The sequence below is a fragment of the Salminus brasiliensis genome, chromosome 1 (assembly GCF_030463535.1).
Source record: "Salminus brasiliensis chromosome 1, fSalBra1.hap2, whole genome shotgun sequence".
In the NCBI taxonomy this organism is placed as follows: Eukaryota; Metazoa; Chordata; class Actinopteri; order Characiformes; family Bryconidae; genus Salminus; species Salminus brasiliensis.
In genome coordinates, this window is record NC_132878.1 from 25,504,925 (window position 1) to 25,522,424 (window position 17,500).

The 17,500-nt window shown below is 39.8% G+C and overlaps 2 protein-coding genes across 4 annotated transcripts in view; both read right to left on the minus strand.

The window, feature by feature from the left end:
* LOC140551941 (tripartite motif-containing protein 16-like) overlaps nt 1–2,782 on the minus strand; it is a 6,686-nt gene extending 3,904 nt beyond the window's left edge. The window contains exons 1-2 of one of the 2 annotated variants that reach the window (XM_072675785.1): nt 1,854–2,459; nt 486–581 (exon numbers count right to left, since the gene is read on the minus strand). In XM_072675785.1, the coding sequence (XP_072531886.1) occupies nt 486–581; nt 1,854–2,444 (687 nt within the window). In that variant the 5' untranslated portion in view covers nt 2,445–2,459. Of the gene's footprint in view, nt 1–485; nt 582–1,853 lie in introns of both variants that reach the window. The other variant, XM_072675776.1, reaches the window with a different exon arrangement.
* A 3,201-nt stretch (nt 2,783–5,983) lies between these two features.
* On the minus strand, nt 5,984–15,986 carry LOC140551967 (tripartite motif-containing protein 16-like). 2 transcript variants are annotated; one of them, XM_072675844.1, is made up of 6 exons: nt 11,486–15,986; nt 10,226–10,321; nt 7,970–8,203; nt 7,590–7,776; nt 7,041–7,121; nt 5,984–6,956 (listed from the first exon to the last, which is right to left on the minus strand). In XM_072675844.1, exons 1-6 carry the CDS (start codon nt 12,074–12,076, stop codon nt 6,427–6,429), a joined length of 1,719 nt encoding a protein of 572 aa, XP_072531945.1. In that variant the 5' UTR covers nt 12,077–15,986; the 3' UTR covers nt 5,984–6,426. The 2 variants fall into 2 exon arrangements, with proteins under 2 accessions (XP_072531945.1, XP_072531936.1); XM_072675835.1 differs by having other exon boundaries at nt 7,041–7,097; nt 7,617–7,776; nt 7,925–8,203.
* Nucleotides 15,987–17,500: the final 1,514 nt, after the last annotated feature.

A 17,500-nucleotide genomic window follows, 5' to 3' on the forward strand; every position in this document is an offset into this window, starting at 1 on the left:
ATGTGAATATTTAATAATATATGTGTTTAAAACAGAATTGTGAATCCTGTCATGAATGTACTTGAATATTAATATATCATTTGTCAAGTATTTTTGTAAGAAAACTCTAGGTAAACCTCCTCATCCATTTTACCAGCTCTGCTTATTATATAGGAGAACATTGTAGTTCTATAATTACAGATTGTAGTCCTTCTGTTTCTCTACATACGTATCCTTTATGATCAGTGGACCTGAAAAATGGATAATGGATTTAGAAACAAGTGTAACTTATAACATCTACTTGGCTCGGGGTGTAAGTATGGTTATGGACATTTGTGCTAAGCCCCAGATATATAAAATTTCTGGCTCCAACCCTGAAGGGTCTTTACTGCCGGACCATGACACTCAGTATGAACTCAAATTGCCACAACACTGATCTCCTCACTGGCTGACTGGAGGAGATCCAGACTGAGCTCTGAAATATCAAATCTCTGCTTAGTACTCACCTTAAGAGTGTTCACCGTCTGTTCCACCTCCTGCAGCTTCTTCTGCTTCTCCTGGATCCTCTGCTGGATTGTCCTCTGAATCTCCTTTAGCTGGTTCTGTGAATAGGAAATGTTGTGAAGTTGTGATGTTTTTGAAATCTTCCCTTCAATTTGACATGTGATACTTGCGAAGCCAGCTACTGCCTTTTTCAACTGCTGGCAATGCAGCATACCAGCTTACAAATACCTGTGACTGACAACGTCGAGGTATGACAGTGCCGTCCACCCACCCAGATAGAGCATGGCCAACTGTGCTCTCTGATGGCAAAGCAATTGAATGACTGACGACTGACGCTCCCTGGGTCGTAGTGGTAGCACATTATCTGCTGAGTCACTCAAAGCCCCAGACTGTCAGATCTTTCAGCATATCTAATTAAAGCTGGACAGATTTTCAACAATCTGAATTGCAGTCTGGGAAACATTAAATCAGACATGATTCATTTCACAATTATATGTCGTTTGAAATGTGATTGATTCATTATATCTGGACATATGACTCAGTTTGATCTGCTCTGATGTCTTTATTCATCAGTGGCTGTGTGATGGTTTTTGACATCAGAATCTGTGACAAGAAAATCGTGGGTGAGGATCACTCTAACTTAAATTCAGAGAGCTGGAGCTTCATTTAACAGATGTTAAAGAACTCTATTTTACAGAGTAAATTATAGTGTTATGCTGCATTCTGCTGTTTATCAGAAGGTTGTACCCGATTAGACAGATTTGGATGCCTTTAAATGATTCACCCACAACGCTGTGTTTACATTAAAAGCCTGATTATTCAATTCCAATATTTTTCTCAGATTTGCTCGGATTTGACAAGCTGGAAATGTACTGTAAATAAATGTAATTGACTGTAATGTGAAAGACTGGACCGGACACAGCACTTGTGCACAAATTGATATATTTATCCATATTTATGCTTAGAGCTCCGTCACCAACAGCACTAAAGAACATGGAAATAACTGAAATCTGATTTGAAAAGATCAGATTGTACATGGGCACGCAGCCTTGGAAAATGATTGCATATGAAAAAACGTACAAATATGACTGCAGTCTGAAATCTGAAGACTAAGAATCAGATAGAAGAAACTTGATCTGCAGTGAGAACAACGCCCATAAAGCTGGAAGGAGGGTGTTGGCTGGTGAAAGATTAAATAGTTGGTCTGACTGTCTCACTCTTTACACTTCCTTACAGCAATATTTTTAGTATTATTTCTCAATTAAACACTAAAATTCAGCAACAGAAATAAGAGCTTGATTCATTTTAAGCAGCTCATTACAGATAAATCCAGTTAGCTTTAATTCATTATAAACATGTACAGTTCTCACCTGTTTCTCCCTTCTTTCTGTTGTAGCTGAGACTGTATCATGACCCCTGTGATCCTCCATTGTACATAAATAGCAGATAGAGCTCTGATCAGTACGACAGTAGATCTTCATCACTTCATCATGCTGAGAGCAGATCTTCTCTTGTAGCTGGGTGGACGCTTTGACCAGCTTGTGCTTCTTCAAGGCAGGAACTTCATAGTGAGGTTTAAGATGAGTTTCACAAAAGGAGACCAGACACGTCAGACAGGACTTGATGGCTTTGAGTTTTCTCCCGGTGCAGAAATCACACTCCACATCTCCAGGTCCAGCGTAACGGGGAGCTGGAGAAGCAGCTTGGAGTTGTGTCTTCTTCAGTTTCTCCACCACTTCAGCCAGCATGTTGTTCCTGCGTAGAACAGGCCTTGGAGTGAACGTCTCTCTGCACTGGGGGCAGCTGTAGACCCCCCTCTGTTCATCCTGATCCCAGCAGCCATTAATACACACCATACAGAAACTGTGTCCACAGGGAACAGCCACTGGATCCTTCAGCAGATCCAGACAGACTGGACAGCTGAACTGCTCGTGATCTACTGAAATACTGGCCTCTGCCATTTTCCTGCACTTCTAGACTGAGAGAGAGCAGCACTCTGAGATCACTTTCATTTTCTCTGAACTGAGCAGGAGGGACTTCCTGCTTTCCTGCTGCTCAGAGTGTCACAGAGAGGGGAGGAGAGAGAGAGAGAAGGAGGAGGGAAGGAGAGAGAGGTGTGTGGAGTGTTTGGTGGAGTTCAGCTGTTTAAAGTAGATGATGAAATAAACTCCAGTTTGTAAGAGAGCTGCAGTCTTTGTGAGGATCTGTATTTAGCCAGCTGGTTCGCTCACTAAGCTAATTTTACATGTTATTGATAAGTTGCCTCACTTACCCTCACTGTTAGTGTGGACAGATGTTTCACAAACATCTCGATTTCAGCACAGAGTCTATCAAGTGAAGTGAAGGAATGAAGATAAAGTAGTATTTTTTTTTACTCTTTATACACTCTAAATATGTGCTTACACTCTTAATTGTATTATTAAGAAATGTAATTTACCAGACCTTTTAAACATATGAACATTACTGTATTTGGTATTTTTACGAATTTCAACCAAAACATACAGTTCAATAAAACTGTTTCCAAAGTGAAATAAAAAGAAAATCCGTAAATAAAATCTGTAAAACTGAAAATAGCTCCTTGTTTGTCATGTTCTTGCTAACAAGGCTAAAAGTAATTGATGCTAAACTCCTAAAAATGTTTGGTGGAGTTCAGCTGTTTAAAGTAGTGGATGAAATGAACTCCAGCTTGTAAGAGGATCTTCATTCCTCTCATTACTGCAGCTCTACCACTGAGAAATAAACACCAGCCCAGACTAAACCATCACCACTTTCCAAACACACATCCTGCACTTCATTAAACACACACCTGTACTGAACTGTCAAATGGAAGCAGACAACAGGACTAAGGATTAAAAGTGTCTAATGTTTGATAGAACATTTCGTAGCAACAGATCTTCTACTTCATATAATGCAGCACTGCAGAAGCTGTGGGACGATCAACTCTCCCAGAAATCCTTTCTCTCATATTTGATGTTTCTCAACAATTCCAGTAACTGAGTCAGATGTGCTGGTTCATTAATATGCAGTGTGGTTGTGTGTTCCCATTGGCTCCACCTGTTTCCATTAATGTGAAGTCGTTCCCCCCAGGCTACATTCCCCTATGTGTTCACTTGTAATCTATATATATATATATATGAGTGTGGCTTTTAGTTGGCGGAATGCTGCAGTGATCACTTATGCACTAATGCAGAATTATGCCATCAGCATTTGTGAAGATGGTAAGTGTTAAGTGCAATACTTATTAAATGTGTTTTCATTTCACTTAATGATTATGTGAAATATGGATTTCAGTACACATGCAGTAGGTAGTATGGTTAAAGATACCTAAGTATACTTAAAATAGTTTTGCATAGTTAATTTCACTTAACGAAATTAAAATCATACATTTGAGGTGTGAAGCTGCATACAGGTCAGAAGACATTTTTCCATCCACTGATTTCTTCTCCTTCACCTTTTCAGAGACACTTAAAGACTTTTTAACATCTGGAGACTGATTACTCCAGGAGAAGGATTTGGTGACATGAGATAAGAACGTGCTGTGCTCATCTTTAAGCTGTTGGGGCCACCAGAGTTTTCAGTTTAGCCATTATTTTCTGTTCAGCCATTATTTTCTGTTTAGCCATGATGAAGTTTTGACCTGCTTTAAAGACAAATCATAGAATTCTGGATATCTGAGATTATAACAGAACCAATGAGGAGTTTTATATTTGAATATCATTTGCATATAGATATATATAACATTAGTATCCATACAGCATCCTCCATACAGCAAGTTCAAGCTAAAACTAGGAGAAGAAGATGGAGCATGTTCTCATCTTCTGCTTTACTGATCAATAGTAAAAATCAATTAGATTTGCATTTCCTGAAGGAACTACTACAGTGTTTGAAATGTGTCAAGTTGAAACAATGTGAGCTTGGCTATGTTGATGCTGTGTGGTTGCTATTCTTGGGTTGCTAGGTGTTTGCTATAGTGTCCTAGATGGTTTCTTTAACATCCCCGGTGGTTACTAGTGGGTTGCTAGGTGGTTACTTAGGTCTCTCAAGTGGTTGTAATAGCTTTGCTTGATGGTTGTTACTAGATTGGTGTTACTAGGCAGTTGCTATGGTGACCCAGGTGGTTGCTATGGTGTTGCTCAGTGGCTGTTACAGTGTTTTATGTGGTTGCTATGGTGTTGCTAGGCTGTTGCTATGGTGTCACAAAAGGTTGCTGTGAGGTTCCTAGGTGGTTGCCATAGCATCCCATGTGGTTGCTATGGGGTTGCTAAGTGGTTGTAATAAACAATCAGTGTAAACTCCGTACTACCTTAAAAGAAATTCCACCTTCAAATTCAGTGTCAGCATAAACTCAATACTACCTTAAAAGAAGGTTTACCTTAAAATTCAGTGTAAGTGTAAACTAAGTACTACCTTATTAGAAGGTCCTCATTAAAATTCAGTGTCATTGTAAAATCAGTACTACCTTAAAAGAAGTTCCACCTTAAAATTCAGTGTCAGTGTAAACTCAGTACTACCTTAAAAGAAGGTCCCCCTTAAAATTCAGTGTCAGCATAAACTCAGTACTACCTTAAAATAAATTCCACCTTAAAATTCAGTGTCAGTGTAAACTCATTACTACCTTAAAATAAATTCCACCTTAAAATTCATTGTTATTGTAAACTCAGTAATACCTTAAAAGAAATTCCCCCTTAAAATTCAGTGTTAGTGTAAACTCAGTACTACCTTAAAAAAGTTCTCCCTTCAACATCAGTGTCAATGTAACCTCAGTACTACCTTAAAAAAGTTCCCCCTTAACATTCAGTGTCAGTGTAAACTCAGTACTACCTTAAAAGAACTCCCCCCCCTTCAAATTTAGTGTCAGTGTAATCTCAGTACTACCTTAAAAGAAATCCCCTCTTAAAATTCAATGTCAGTGTAAACTCAGTACTACCTTAAAATAAATTCCTCCTTAAAATTCAGTGTCAATGTAACCTCAGTACTACCTTAAAAGAAATTCCCCCTTAAAATTTAGTGTAAGTGTAAACTCAGTACTACCTTAAAAGAAATCCCCCCTTCAAATTCAATGTCAGTGTAAACTCAGTACTACCTTAAAATAAATCCCCCCTTAAAATTAAGTGTCAGTGTAAACTCAGTACTACCTTAAAAGACGTTCCACCTTAAAATTCAGTGTCAGTGGAAACTCAGTACTACCTTAAAAGAAATTCCCCCTTAAAATTCAGTGTCAGTGTAAACTCAGTACTACCTTAAAAGAAATTCCCCCTTAAAATTCAGTGTCAGTGTAAACGCAGTACTACCTTAAAAGATGTTCACCCTTAAAATTCAGTGCAAGTGTAAACTCAGTACTACCTTAAAAAAAGATCCACCTTAAAGAATTGACTGTGTGCTGTGCTATTAATGTGTGGAAGAAAGAAGAAGGACTACTATAAGAAGAAAAGACGAAGCGTCTCCAGCTCTGTATAATTAATCAATACTGTGATCAGAACCTCATAAACTTTCTGAGACATTTTCAGAACAGAAATTCAGTTTATTGTCCAAAGGCTTTTTCCATCGTCTGTCACTGAAATCCAGAGTCTAATCATGTAGCTGTAGATATTTCAGCTCAATCCTTTAATGATCTCCCATCAAATCAAGTCCTGGAACTGCAGCAGTGTGTAAAAGCTATTAGTATAAAAGCTACTTCTTCATATATGAGTCTCCATAGAATTCCCTAACTGTTCTTTATCTTTCTAGAGCAATAAAGCCTCCCTCATCTTCCTCACTTCTATACTGAAGAGCAGCTCCAACACTGAGCTGAACTCTCACACTCCCCTTTACCTCCTCTCCCCAACACCAGTGTCAGCTTTTACACAGTCTGGAAATGATCTTCATAAAAACATGCTTCATTAATAAATCAGTGTGACTCATTTTCTCCATCTGTTTAGAAAGTGACCACAATTCAGTAGAGGATCACTCCTTATCACATAACCTCACAGTGGATCCACCACCAACCCAGAACCCAGCGTAGAGCGGCTGAGTGAATGTGGTGTGGAGTGTGTGTAGGAGGGTCATTGTGTCAGAGACGCTGTAGAAGGACAGAGTTCCTGCACTGTGATCCACATACACTCCTATTCTGGAGGAGGGTGGAGCTGAGAGCTCAGTCTGAATGTTGTTGTGGAGGAAAGAGAGAGAGGAGGAACACTCCAGACTCCAGGACTGACTGTTGCGTCCAAACCCACACTCATTACCCCATCCTTTCCTGCTGATCCCTTTATATGAGACTGATATGTACACACACCCAATTCCCCCTCTGCTCCACTCAACCTCCCAGTAACAGCGTCCACACACACTCTCCTTACACAACACCTGAGACCAGCTGTTAAACCTCTCTGGATGATCAGAGTATGACTGGACTTTACTCCACATCACCACTCTGTTCTTCTCAGACAGTCTGAGGTGATTAAATGCTGTGTTGGGATCCAGAGTCAGCCGACAGTAATCTACAAAACACCAGAAAAAAGAACAACAGTCTTTAATTTACCTGTGTGTGTGTGTGTGTGTGTGTGTGTGTGTGTTACACATACACTGCAGAAAGTCTTCTCTGGCTTTAGGCTCTGAGGATAAAATCTGAACTGCTGCAGCTGTGGAGACACACAAACACAATGGTCCAACAGAATGAATAGAATAGAATAGAATAGAGTAGAGTAGAGTAGAGTAGAGTAGAGTAGAGTAGAGTAGAAGAGAGTAGAGTAGAAGAGAGTAGAGTTAATTCTTCTCCTGGTCTGAGTTGGTTTCTCGCTCTTTACTCATTTCTATATGAAATATTTATGATCAGTTTAATGGAAATAAAATGGTTCTGATTTAAAGAGAAATTCCACAGATTTTTCTAAATTCCTGCAGAATTAAAGAGTTCAGACGTGAACAGAGTCAGTCAGAGTGGTTTGGTGAGGAACGCTCCGTTCACAGTCCACAAAGACTCCTGTAGATTCACTGATGCTTTTAGATAGGGAATAAAATCTCTATATTAGGGTTGTAGTCATGGAGACCCCTGATTCCCATCAGCACCACTGTAAAGAAAGCTGAGTGGGTAAGTTTCTCTACAGTGAGCTGAATGAAATGACTTGTCTCCTTATGTCTGACAGCAGGACAGCTGCTCTTACCATGTGGAGGGATCTTCCTGAACTCCTCTCTGCAGAATTCCTCTAGTCGCTCTTTCAGCTCAGAGACAGATTTCCTCACTCCGTCAAATGAGGGATGCTTATGGACAGGGATGCTGGCTGAGTCCTCAGATCCAGAAGAGACACAGAGAGACTGGAAACTCTACAGACAGAAGAAACACAATGGAGGAAGATGAAGGTGGAGAAGAGAGATGAAGGAGATCAGAGCAAATGAGACTAAAGAGAAAGTTGGGATTACAGACAGCTTTATTTAGTGGAGCTTAATGAACTTCTGCTGAGAGGAGCTTTACAAGCTTGATGAGGAGCAGCTTCCTCTGTAGATCAGTGAGTGTTACCTGGAGGAAATGGAGGTGATCCTCTGTGTGTGAAAGCTGCTCCAGCTCAGTGTGTCTCCTCTTTAGATCAGCCATCTCCTGCTGCAGTTTCTCCAGGAGTTCTTCAGCTCCACTCAGTTCAGCCTTCTCCTGAGCTCTGATCAGCTCTGTTAGCTCAGAGAGCTTTTTCTCAATGCAGCGGATCAGCTCAGTAAAGATCCTCTCACTGTCCTCCACTGCTGCCTGTGCAGAGCACTGTTACACACACACACACACACACACACACACACACACACACACACAAAATGACCTTAAATGTAGTGGATCAGTTAAGACATGTTTGGAGTCTGTGTTGCTTCTTCAGATCGTACTGCAGCTAATGTAAAGCTAACATAGCTGACAAGTACTAGAACCTTTTAGCCTTAGCATTATTAGCATTGTCTACCCTCCTTTCCTTAATCATCACACACTCTCCTCCAGTTGTGGAACTGTAATCTCAGACTAAGAGGAGTCTTCTGACACTGTGAGACACTGTCATTTAAAAACTCTCACACTGTGTGTTTTTCTGTAGTAGTGGAGCTTCACACTTCAGTCTGTACCACAGTCCTGTCTGACTGCACATAAAGAGCTCTGCACACACACCAGAAACACCATGGTGATCAGTACTTCACCAGGCAACTTCACACACAGATGGACGTTTCAGAGGAAAACAGGCTCTTTTTGAGGCAGGAAGACGTGCTGGTGTTATTTCACAGGTTTGATCCGGCTGCTAAACACAACTCTATTGGAGCTTTTCCACTGCATGGTACCTACACTACTCCACTCAGCTCTACTCAGGTTTTCTGCTTTTCCATTATGTAAATTTGGTACCTTGTATCTGGAACTGGGTACTTTTTTAGTACCTGCTCATTCGTGGTTCCAAGTGAACAGAGTAGTGAAAAAAACATGCTGTGTAAACCTTGTACATCACAATGTAGACAACCAGCACAAACGAGCCATTTATAAAATCTCCAAGAGAATCTCTCTAAACTTCAGAATCAAACTTTAAACTTTATTTTAATGGTCGCTATTGACAACAATGACTGTTTTATTCATTTTGTTGAAGCAGGCTTTGTGCCTACAGATTAGCTACATTTGCCAGCACTACTGTTTGACTGTGTGCTACTGTGTATATTCTATTTAGGTTAGCTCTCATACTGTGAGGCTAGATTTTAATATAAGAGGACAACAGTACTGAGCAAATGCTGCATCTACTGTTTTCTCATTTATTGTGTATAACTTTGTAAATATTTCTTGTATATATTGAATACATTTGCATATTTTATTTTCACTTGGAGCACTGGGATTCAATAAACACACTTCTCTTAAACCTAACTGGAAAAGCCAATGTTATCAGTAAGAGCAGTGAGTGAGTGACCTGTTTAGCATAATTAAAGGTTCGCTCACTGGGACACTGGCTAACGTTAGAACCGCTGGGATACAGCTCTGGTTAACGTTAGTGGGAGTTTAATGTGAACGCATTGGAGGTGAAACCGTGACAAACTTTACAAAAGATAGCTGCATATACTGTGTTAAAACTAACTTACAAAACTTAACAAACTTAGCATGATTATAACATTAGATTAACTTTATGTAATATTAAAAAATGACAAAACATTGCCTAAATGTAAATCATCATTCTGTATATATATTCCTATTAACTTGTACACACAAGACTAAGTGTAGCACCTCTGAAAAACCCTGCCTGTACACTGAAAACATAGTTTTTGTGTAAATGTGAATATTTAATAATATATGTATTTAAAACAGAATTGTGAATCCTGTCATGAATGTACTTGAAAATATGAATATATCATTTGTCAAGTATTTTTGTAAGAAAACTCTAGGTAAACCTCCTCATCCATTTTACCAGCTCTGCTTATTATATAGGAGAACATTGTAGTTCTATAATTACAGATTGTAGTCCTTCTGTTTCTCTACATACTTATTACATACTATTACATAAAGTATCATATATGATCAGTGGAGTTGAAAAATGGATAATGGATTTAGAAACAAGTGTAACTCATAACATCTACTTGGCTCCGGGTGTAAGTATGGTTATGGACATTTGGGTTAAGATATATAAAATTTCTGGCTCCAACCCTGAAGGGTCTTTACTGCCGGACCATGACACTCAGTATGAACTCAAATTGCCACAACACTGATCTCCTCACTGGCTGACTGGAGGAGATCCAGACTGAGCTCTGAAATATCAAGTCTCAGCTCAGTACTCACCTTAAGAGTGTTCACCGTCTGTTCCACCTCCTGCAGCTTCTTCTGCTTCTCCTGGATCCTCTGCTGGATTGTCCTCTGAATCTCCTTTAGCTGGTTCTGTGAATAGGAAATGTTGTGAAGTTGTGTTGTTTTTAAAATCTTCCCTTCAATTTGACATGTGATACTTGCGAAGCCAGCTACTGCCTTTTTCAACTGCTGGCAATGCAGCATACCAGCTTACAAATACCTGTGACTGACAACGTCGAGGTATGACAGTGCCGTCCACCCACCCCGACAGAGCATGGCCAACTGTGCTCTCTGATGGCAAAGCGATTGAACGACTGGACAGATTTTTTAGCAATCTGAACTGCAGTCTGGGAAACATTAAATCAGACACGATTCATTTCACAATTATATGTCGTTTGAAATGTGATTGATTCATTATCTGGACATATGACTCAGTTTGATCTGCTCTGGCTGTGTGATGGTTTTTGACATCAGAATCTGTGACAAGAAAATCGTGGGTGAGGATCACTCTAACTTAAATTCAGAGAGCTGGAGCTTCATTTAATAGATGTTTAAGAATTCTATTTTACAGAGTAAATTATAGTGTTATGCTGCATTCTGTTGTTTATCAGAAGGTTGTACCAGATTAGACCGATTTGGATGTCTTTAAATGATTCACCCAAAACGCTGTGTTTACATTAAAAGCCTGATTATTCAATTTAATTATTCCAATATTTTTCTCAGATTAGCTTGGATTTGACAAGCTGGAAATGTACTGTAAATAAATGTGACCTGTAATTGACTGTAATGTGAAAGACTCTGTCCCGGACACAGCACTCATGCACAAATTGATATATTTATCCATATTTGTGCTTAGAGCTTCGTCACCAACAGCACTAAAGAACATGGAAATAACTGAAATCTGATTTGAAAAGATCAGATTGTACATGGGCACGCAGCCTTGGAAAATGATTGCATATGAAAATACATACAAATATGACTGCAGTCTGAAATCTGAAGACTAAGAATCAGATAGAAGAAACTTGATCTGCAGTGAGAACAATGCCTATAAAGCTGGAAGGAGGGTGTTGGCTGGTGAAAGGTTAAATAGTTGGTCTGACTGTTTCACTCTTTACACTTCCTTACAGCAATATTTTTAGTACATTATTAACACTAAAATTCAGCAACAGAAACAAGAGCTTGATGCATTTTAAGCAGCTCATTACAGATAAATCCAGTTAGCTTTAGTTCATTATAAACATGTACAGTTCTCACCTGTTTCTCCCTTCTTTCTGCTGCAGCAGGGACTGTATCATGACCCCTGTGATCCTCCATTGTACATAAATAGCAGATAGAGCTCTGATCAGTACGACAGTAGATCTCGATCAGTCTGTCATGCTGAGAGCAGATCTTCTCTTGTAGCTGGGTGGACGCTTTGACCAGATTGTGCTTCTTCAGTCCAGGAACTTCATAGTGAGGTTTAAGATGAGTTTCACAAAAGGAGACCAGACACGTCAGACAGGACTTGATGGCTTTGAGTTTTCTCCCGGTGCAGAAATCACACTCCACATCTCTAGGTCCAGCGTAACAGGGAGCAGGAGAAGCAGCTTGGAGTTGTGTCTTCTTCAGTTTCTCCACCACTTCAGCCAGCATGTTGTTCCTGCGTAGAACAGGCCTTGGAGTGAACGTCTCTCTGCACTGGGGGCAGCTGTAGACCCCCCTCTGTTCATCCTGATCCCAGCAGCCATTAATACACACCATACAGAAACTGTGTCCACAGTTGATGGTCACTGGATCCTTCAGCAGATCCAGACAGACTGGACAGCTGAACTGCTCGTGATCTACTGAAATACTGGCCTCTGCCATTTTCCTGCACTTCTAGACTGAGAGAGAGCAGCACTCTGAGATCACTTTTCTGCTGCTCAGAGTGTCACAGAGAGGGGAGGAGAGAGAGAGAGAGAGAGAGAGAGAGAGAGAGAGAGAGAGAGAGAGAGAGAGAGAGAGAGAGAGGTAATTAAAGGGAAACATTAATTACCAAAAGCTGAACTGAACAGATGAGTTTTCAGCCCAGACTAGAAGACTGAGACTGTGTCTGAGCCCCGACTACATTTCAAAGTGGAAATATTTCAGACTCCGATATGAAATGCAGTCCATCCAACAAATCAAGCAGCTGTGTGAGTTTAACCTGAACCCTGTGGATTACCAGTGAAATATTACTGTGTTGTATTAAAATTGAGATCATATCTGAGATCAGTTTAGCCATGAACCAGTAAACACTGAACCCAACATTCAGATCCTGATCAGGCAAAGTTTGAACTAAAAATGTGTTTGTGTAAGTGGAGTGAACTTGTCCCGAACCCTGGACTGTGAGTCCTGAGTACCACTCTGTGTTGTGAGAGAAAACTTCACAGGAGTCAGAACTGTCTCGTCAAACATTTATTGCTCGGTATTCCTCTCCAGCTTCAGCTATTACTGCAGACTGAGCAAGAACATGTTCATGAAACTGTTATGAACAGCATTTTAAATATGTTTTTCAGTTAATATGAATTATGCAAGTACAAATTCTACTAAAGCTGAAGACTGATCACACATTAATGAGCACAAATATATTATATTTAAATATTGCTACATAAAGTGTGAATATGAAATCCCACATCAAGCTGTGTTGGAAATACAATGAGTAAATGCGTCATATTTTACCATAATAAAGTGGATTGAACTGCTAACGCTCTCACATTTTCTAATACACTAAATACATGAAGAGGCACCACATTGCTGTTGAACACAACCCCCTACAGTACAGAGACAGAAATACACAAGGGGGGGGGGGGGGGGGGCATACCTAGTGAGAAAAAGTTAACTTTTCAGATGTTTCTAAGTATGTTGTAAATGTACTTGGACCAGAAGTCTTGCAAAGTACTTGTTGTACTTATAATATATATATATATAAATATGTATATATTTAAATATGTATATAAATATTTAGATATTATATAAAATACATTAGTATTATACTTTCATCAAATGATTTCAGCACACTTCATTTAAAGCCACCCCACCCTCAACACTTTTATTATTGATTATTTTAGAAACTAATATTCTTTTTAACAATCTTAATACTTTATTATCTTAATAATTTAAAGGGAAACGTGATCTTTAATATGCATCTTCTTAGGAATAACAGGTCTTGGAGATGCTTGGAGGATGGTGATGACTGAGATGTTTCGCTAAAGGCTGTTATCTGAACACTTTTGCAGTGTTGGGCAGATCTGACAGTTAAGGAGTAGCTCAAGCTGAAAGAGCATGAACTTCAGGAGAACGAACTGTCTGAGTGATGTGCTCGTAACTTCTCCTCAGGATGGTCTACACACAGCTGTTCTACACGGTGTGAAGCTGCATACAGGTCAGAAGATCTTTTTCCATCCACTCATTTCATCTCCTTCACCTTTACAGAGATACTTAAAGACTGTTTGACGTCTGGAGACTGATTACTTCAGGAGAAGGATTTGGTGACATGAGATATGAACTTGATGTGCTCATCTTTAAGCTGTTGGAGCTGCCAGAGTTTTCAGTTTAGCCATTATTTTCTGTTTAGCCATTATTTTGAAGTTTTGACCTGCTTTAAAGACCAATCATAGAATTCTGGATATCTGAGATTATAACAGAACCAATGAGAAGTTGTGTATTTGGTCCTTTTCACTTGCATATCATTTGCATATAGATATAATAGCTTTGATCAAGACATTATTATTGCAGGGGGGGTCAAATTACCCAACACTGGACTGAACAAACACGTTCTAATGTTTCTGAAAGTTCGTGGACAGATTTGCTCTGGTAACATTGGTAAGCAGCATCTGCCATACAACAAGTTCTAGCTAAAACTAGGAGAAGAAGATGGAGCATGTTCTCATCTTCTGCTTTTATTACTGATTAATAGTAAAAATCAATTAGATTTGCATTTCCTGAAGGAACTACAACAGTGTTTGAAATGTGGCAAGTAGAAACAATGTGAGCTTGGCTATGTTGACGCTGTGTGATTGCTATTCTTGGGTTGCTAGGTGTTTACTATAATGTCCTAGATGGTTGCTGTAACATCCCCGGTGGTTGCTAATGGGTTGCTAGGTGGTTGCTTAGGTCTCTCAAGTGGTTGTAATGGCTTTGCTAGATGGTTGTTATGGCATCTTGGGAGGTTGCTATGGTGTTGCTAGTTGGTTGCTAAGGAGTTGCTAGTTGGTTGCTGTGGTGACCCAGGTGGTTTATATGGTTTTTCTAGGTGGTTGCAATGGTGTTGCTAGGTGGCTGTTACTATGTTTTATGTGATTGCTATGGTGTTGCTAGGTGTTTGCTATGGTGTTGCTAGGTAGTTGCTATGGTGTCACAGAAGGTTGCTGTGAGGTTCCTAGTTGGTTGCCATAGCTTCACACATGGTTGCTATGGGGTTGGTAAGTGGTTCCAATAAAAAATAAATGTAAACTCAGTCCTACCTTAAAAAAAGCTTCCACTTAAAATTTATTTTCAGGGTAATCTCAGTACTACCTTAAAAGAAGTTTCACCTTAAAATTCAGTGTCAGTGTAAACTCAGTTCTACCTTAAAAGAAGGTCCCACTTAAAATTCATTGTCAGGGTAATCTCAGTACTACCTTAAAAAAAGTTCCCCCTTAAAATTCAGTGTAAGTGTAAACTCAGTACTACCATAAAAGAAGTTCGCCCTTAAAATTCAGTGTAAGTGTAAACTCAGTACTACCATAAAAGAAGTTCCCGCTTAAAATTCAGTGTCAGGGTAAACTCAGTACTACCTTAAAAGAAGGTCCACCTTAAAATTCAGTGTCAGGGTAAACTCAGTACTACCTTAAAGGACGTTCCACCTTAAAATTCAGTGTCAGTGTAAACTCAGTACTACCTTAAAAGAAGTTCCACCTTAAACTTCAGTGTCAGTGTAAACTCAGTACTACCTTAAAATTCTGTGTCAGGGTAAACTCAGTACTACCTTAAAAGAAGTTCCACCTTAAAATTCAGTGTTAGTGTAATCTCAGTACTACCTTAAAAGAAATTCCTCCTTAAAATTCAGTGTTAGTGTAAACTCAGTACTACCTTTAAAAAAGTTCCACCTTAAAATTCAGTGCTCCTTAAGCTCAGTTCCACCTTAAAGAATTGACTGTGTGCTGCTGCTGCTGCTGCTGAGCATTAGGCTGTGAGCATGGGAGACATTGGGCTCCGTGTGTGAGTCTGTGTGGTGTGTGAGAGTGTGACATCACGCTGTCAGTTACAATTCATATCTCACCATTCCGTCAATGCGTTTCTATGGAGATTTTTCATTTTTAATCTTAAACTTATTAAAAACGATAAATCGGATCGACTCAAAAACACAAAGCAGACCACACAGCGTGATTATCTATGAAACAGTGTATGAACGGTGTCCGTACGTTAAGCGGTTCAGTCTGTATTAATGTGTGGAAGAAAGAAGAAGGACTACTATAAGAAGAAAAGACGAAGCGTCTCCAGCTCTGTATAATTAATCAATACTGTGATCAGAACCTCATAAACTTTCTGATACATTTTCAGAACAGAAATTCAGTTTATTGTCCAAAGGCTTTTTCCATCGTCTGTCACTGAAATCCAGAGTCTAATCATGTAGCTGTAGATATTTCAGCTCAATCCTTTAATGATCTCCCATCAAATCAAGTCCTGGAACTGCAGCAGTGTGTAAAAGCTATTAGTATAAAAGCTACTTCTTCATACAGTGGGGAGAACAAGTATTTGATACACTGCTGATTTTTCAGGTTTTCCCACTTGCAAAGCATGTAGAAGACTGTAATTTATATCATAGGTACTCTTCAACTGTGAGTGATGGAATCTAAAACAAAAATCCAGAAAAATACATTGTATGATTTTTAAATAATTAATTTCCATTTTATTGTGGGAAATAAGTATTTGATCATCTATCAACCAGTAAGAATTTTGGCTCTCACAGACATGTTACTTCTTCTTTAAGAAGCCCTCCTGTTCTCCACTCATTACCTGTATTAACTGCACCTGTTTGAACACGTTACCTGTATAAAAGACACCTGTCCACACACTCAATCAGTCAGACTCCAGCATCTCCACAATGCCCAAGACCAGAGAGCTTTGTAAGGACATCAGGGATAAAATTGTAGACCTGCACAAGGCTGGGATGGGCTACAGGACAATAGGCAAGCAGCTTGGTGAGAAGGCAACAACTGTTGGTGCAATTATTAGAAAATGGAAGAAATGCAAAATAACGGATAATCTCCCTCGGTCTGGGGCGCCATGCAAGATCTCACCTCGTGGAGCATCAATGATCTTGAGGAAGGTGAGGAATGAGCCCAGAATTACACGGCAGGACCTGGTCAATGACCTGAATAGAGCTGGGACCACAGTCTCAAAGAAAACAATCAGTAACACTCTACGCCGTCAAGGATTAAAATCCTGCAGTGCACGCAAGGTGCCCTTCCTCAAGCCAACGCATGTCAAAGCCCGTCTGAAGTTTGCAAATGACCATCTGAATGATCCAGAGGAGGAATGGGAGAAGGTCATGTGGTCTGATGAGACAAAAATAGAACTTTTTGGTTTAAACTCCACTCGTCATGTTTGGAGGAAGAAGAATGATGAGTACAACCCCAAGAACACCATCCCAACCGTGAAGCATGGCGGTGGAAACATCATTCTTTGGGGATGCTTTTCTGCAAAGGGGACAGGACGACTGCACCGTATTGTGGGAAGGAAGGATGGGGCCATGTATCGTGAGATTTTGGCCAACAACCTCCTTCCCTCAGTAAGAGCACTGAAGATAGGTCGTGGCTGGGTCTTCCAGCATGATAACGACCCAAAACACACAGCCAGGGCAACTAAAGAGTGGCTCCGTAGGAAACATCTTAAGGTCCTGGAGTGGCTTAGCCAGTCTCCAGACCTGAATCCAATAGAAAATCTTTGGAGGGAGCTTAAAGTCTGTGTGGCCCAGCGACAGCCACGAAACCTGAAGGCTCTGGAGGAGATCTGTATGGAGGAGTGGGCCAAAATCCCTGCTGCAGTGTGTGCAAACCTTGTCAAGAACTACAGGAAACGTCTCATCTCTGTAATTGCAAACAAAGGTTTCTGTACCAAATATTAAGTTTCTTTTTCTGGTGTATCAAATACTTATTTCCCACAATAAAATGGAAATTAATTATTTAGAAATCATACAATGTATTTTTCTGGATTTTTGTTTTAGATTCCATCACTCACAGTTGAAGAGTACCTATGATAAAAATTACAGTCTTCTACATGCTTTGC

Excerpts from the sequence above, each read along its gene's own strand:
- LOC140551967 (XM_072675844.1), bottom strand. The coding sequence starts at position 12,076 with ATGGCAGAGGCCAGTATTTCAGTAGATCACGAGCAGTTCAGCTGTCCA. Across the intron at positions 8,204-10,225 it reads AGACGGTGAACACTCTTAAG|TGCTCTGCACAGGCAGCAGT; the intron begins GTGAGTACTGAG and ends TGTGTGTAACAG. Across the intron at positions 6,957-7,040 it reads CAGAGAAGACTTTCTGCAGT|ATTACTGTCGGCTGACTCTG; the intron begins GTATGTGTAACA and ends GGTGTTTTGTAG.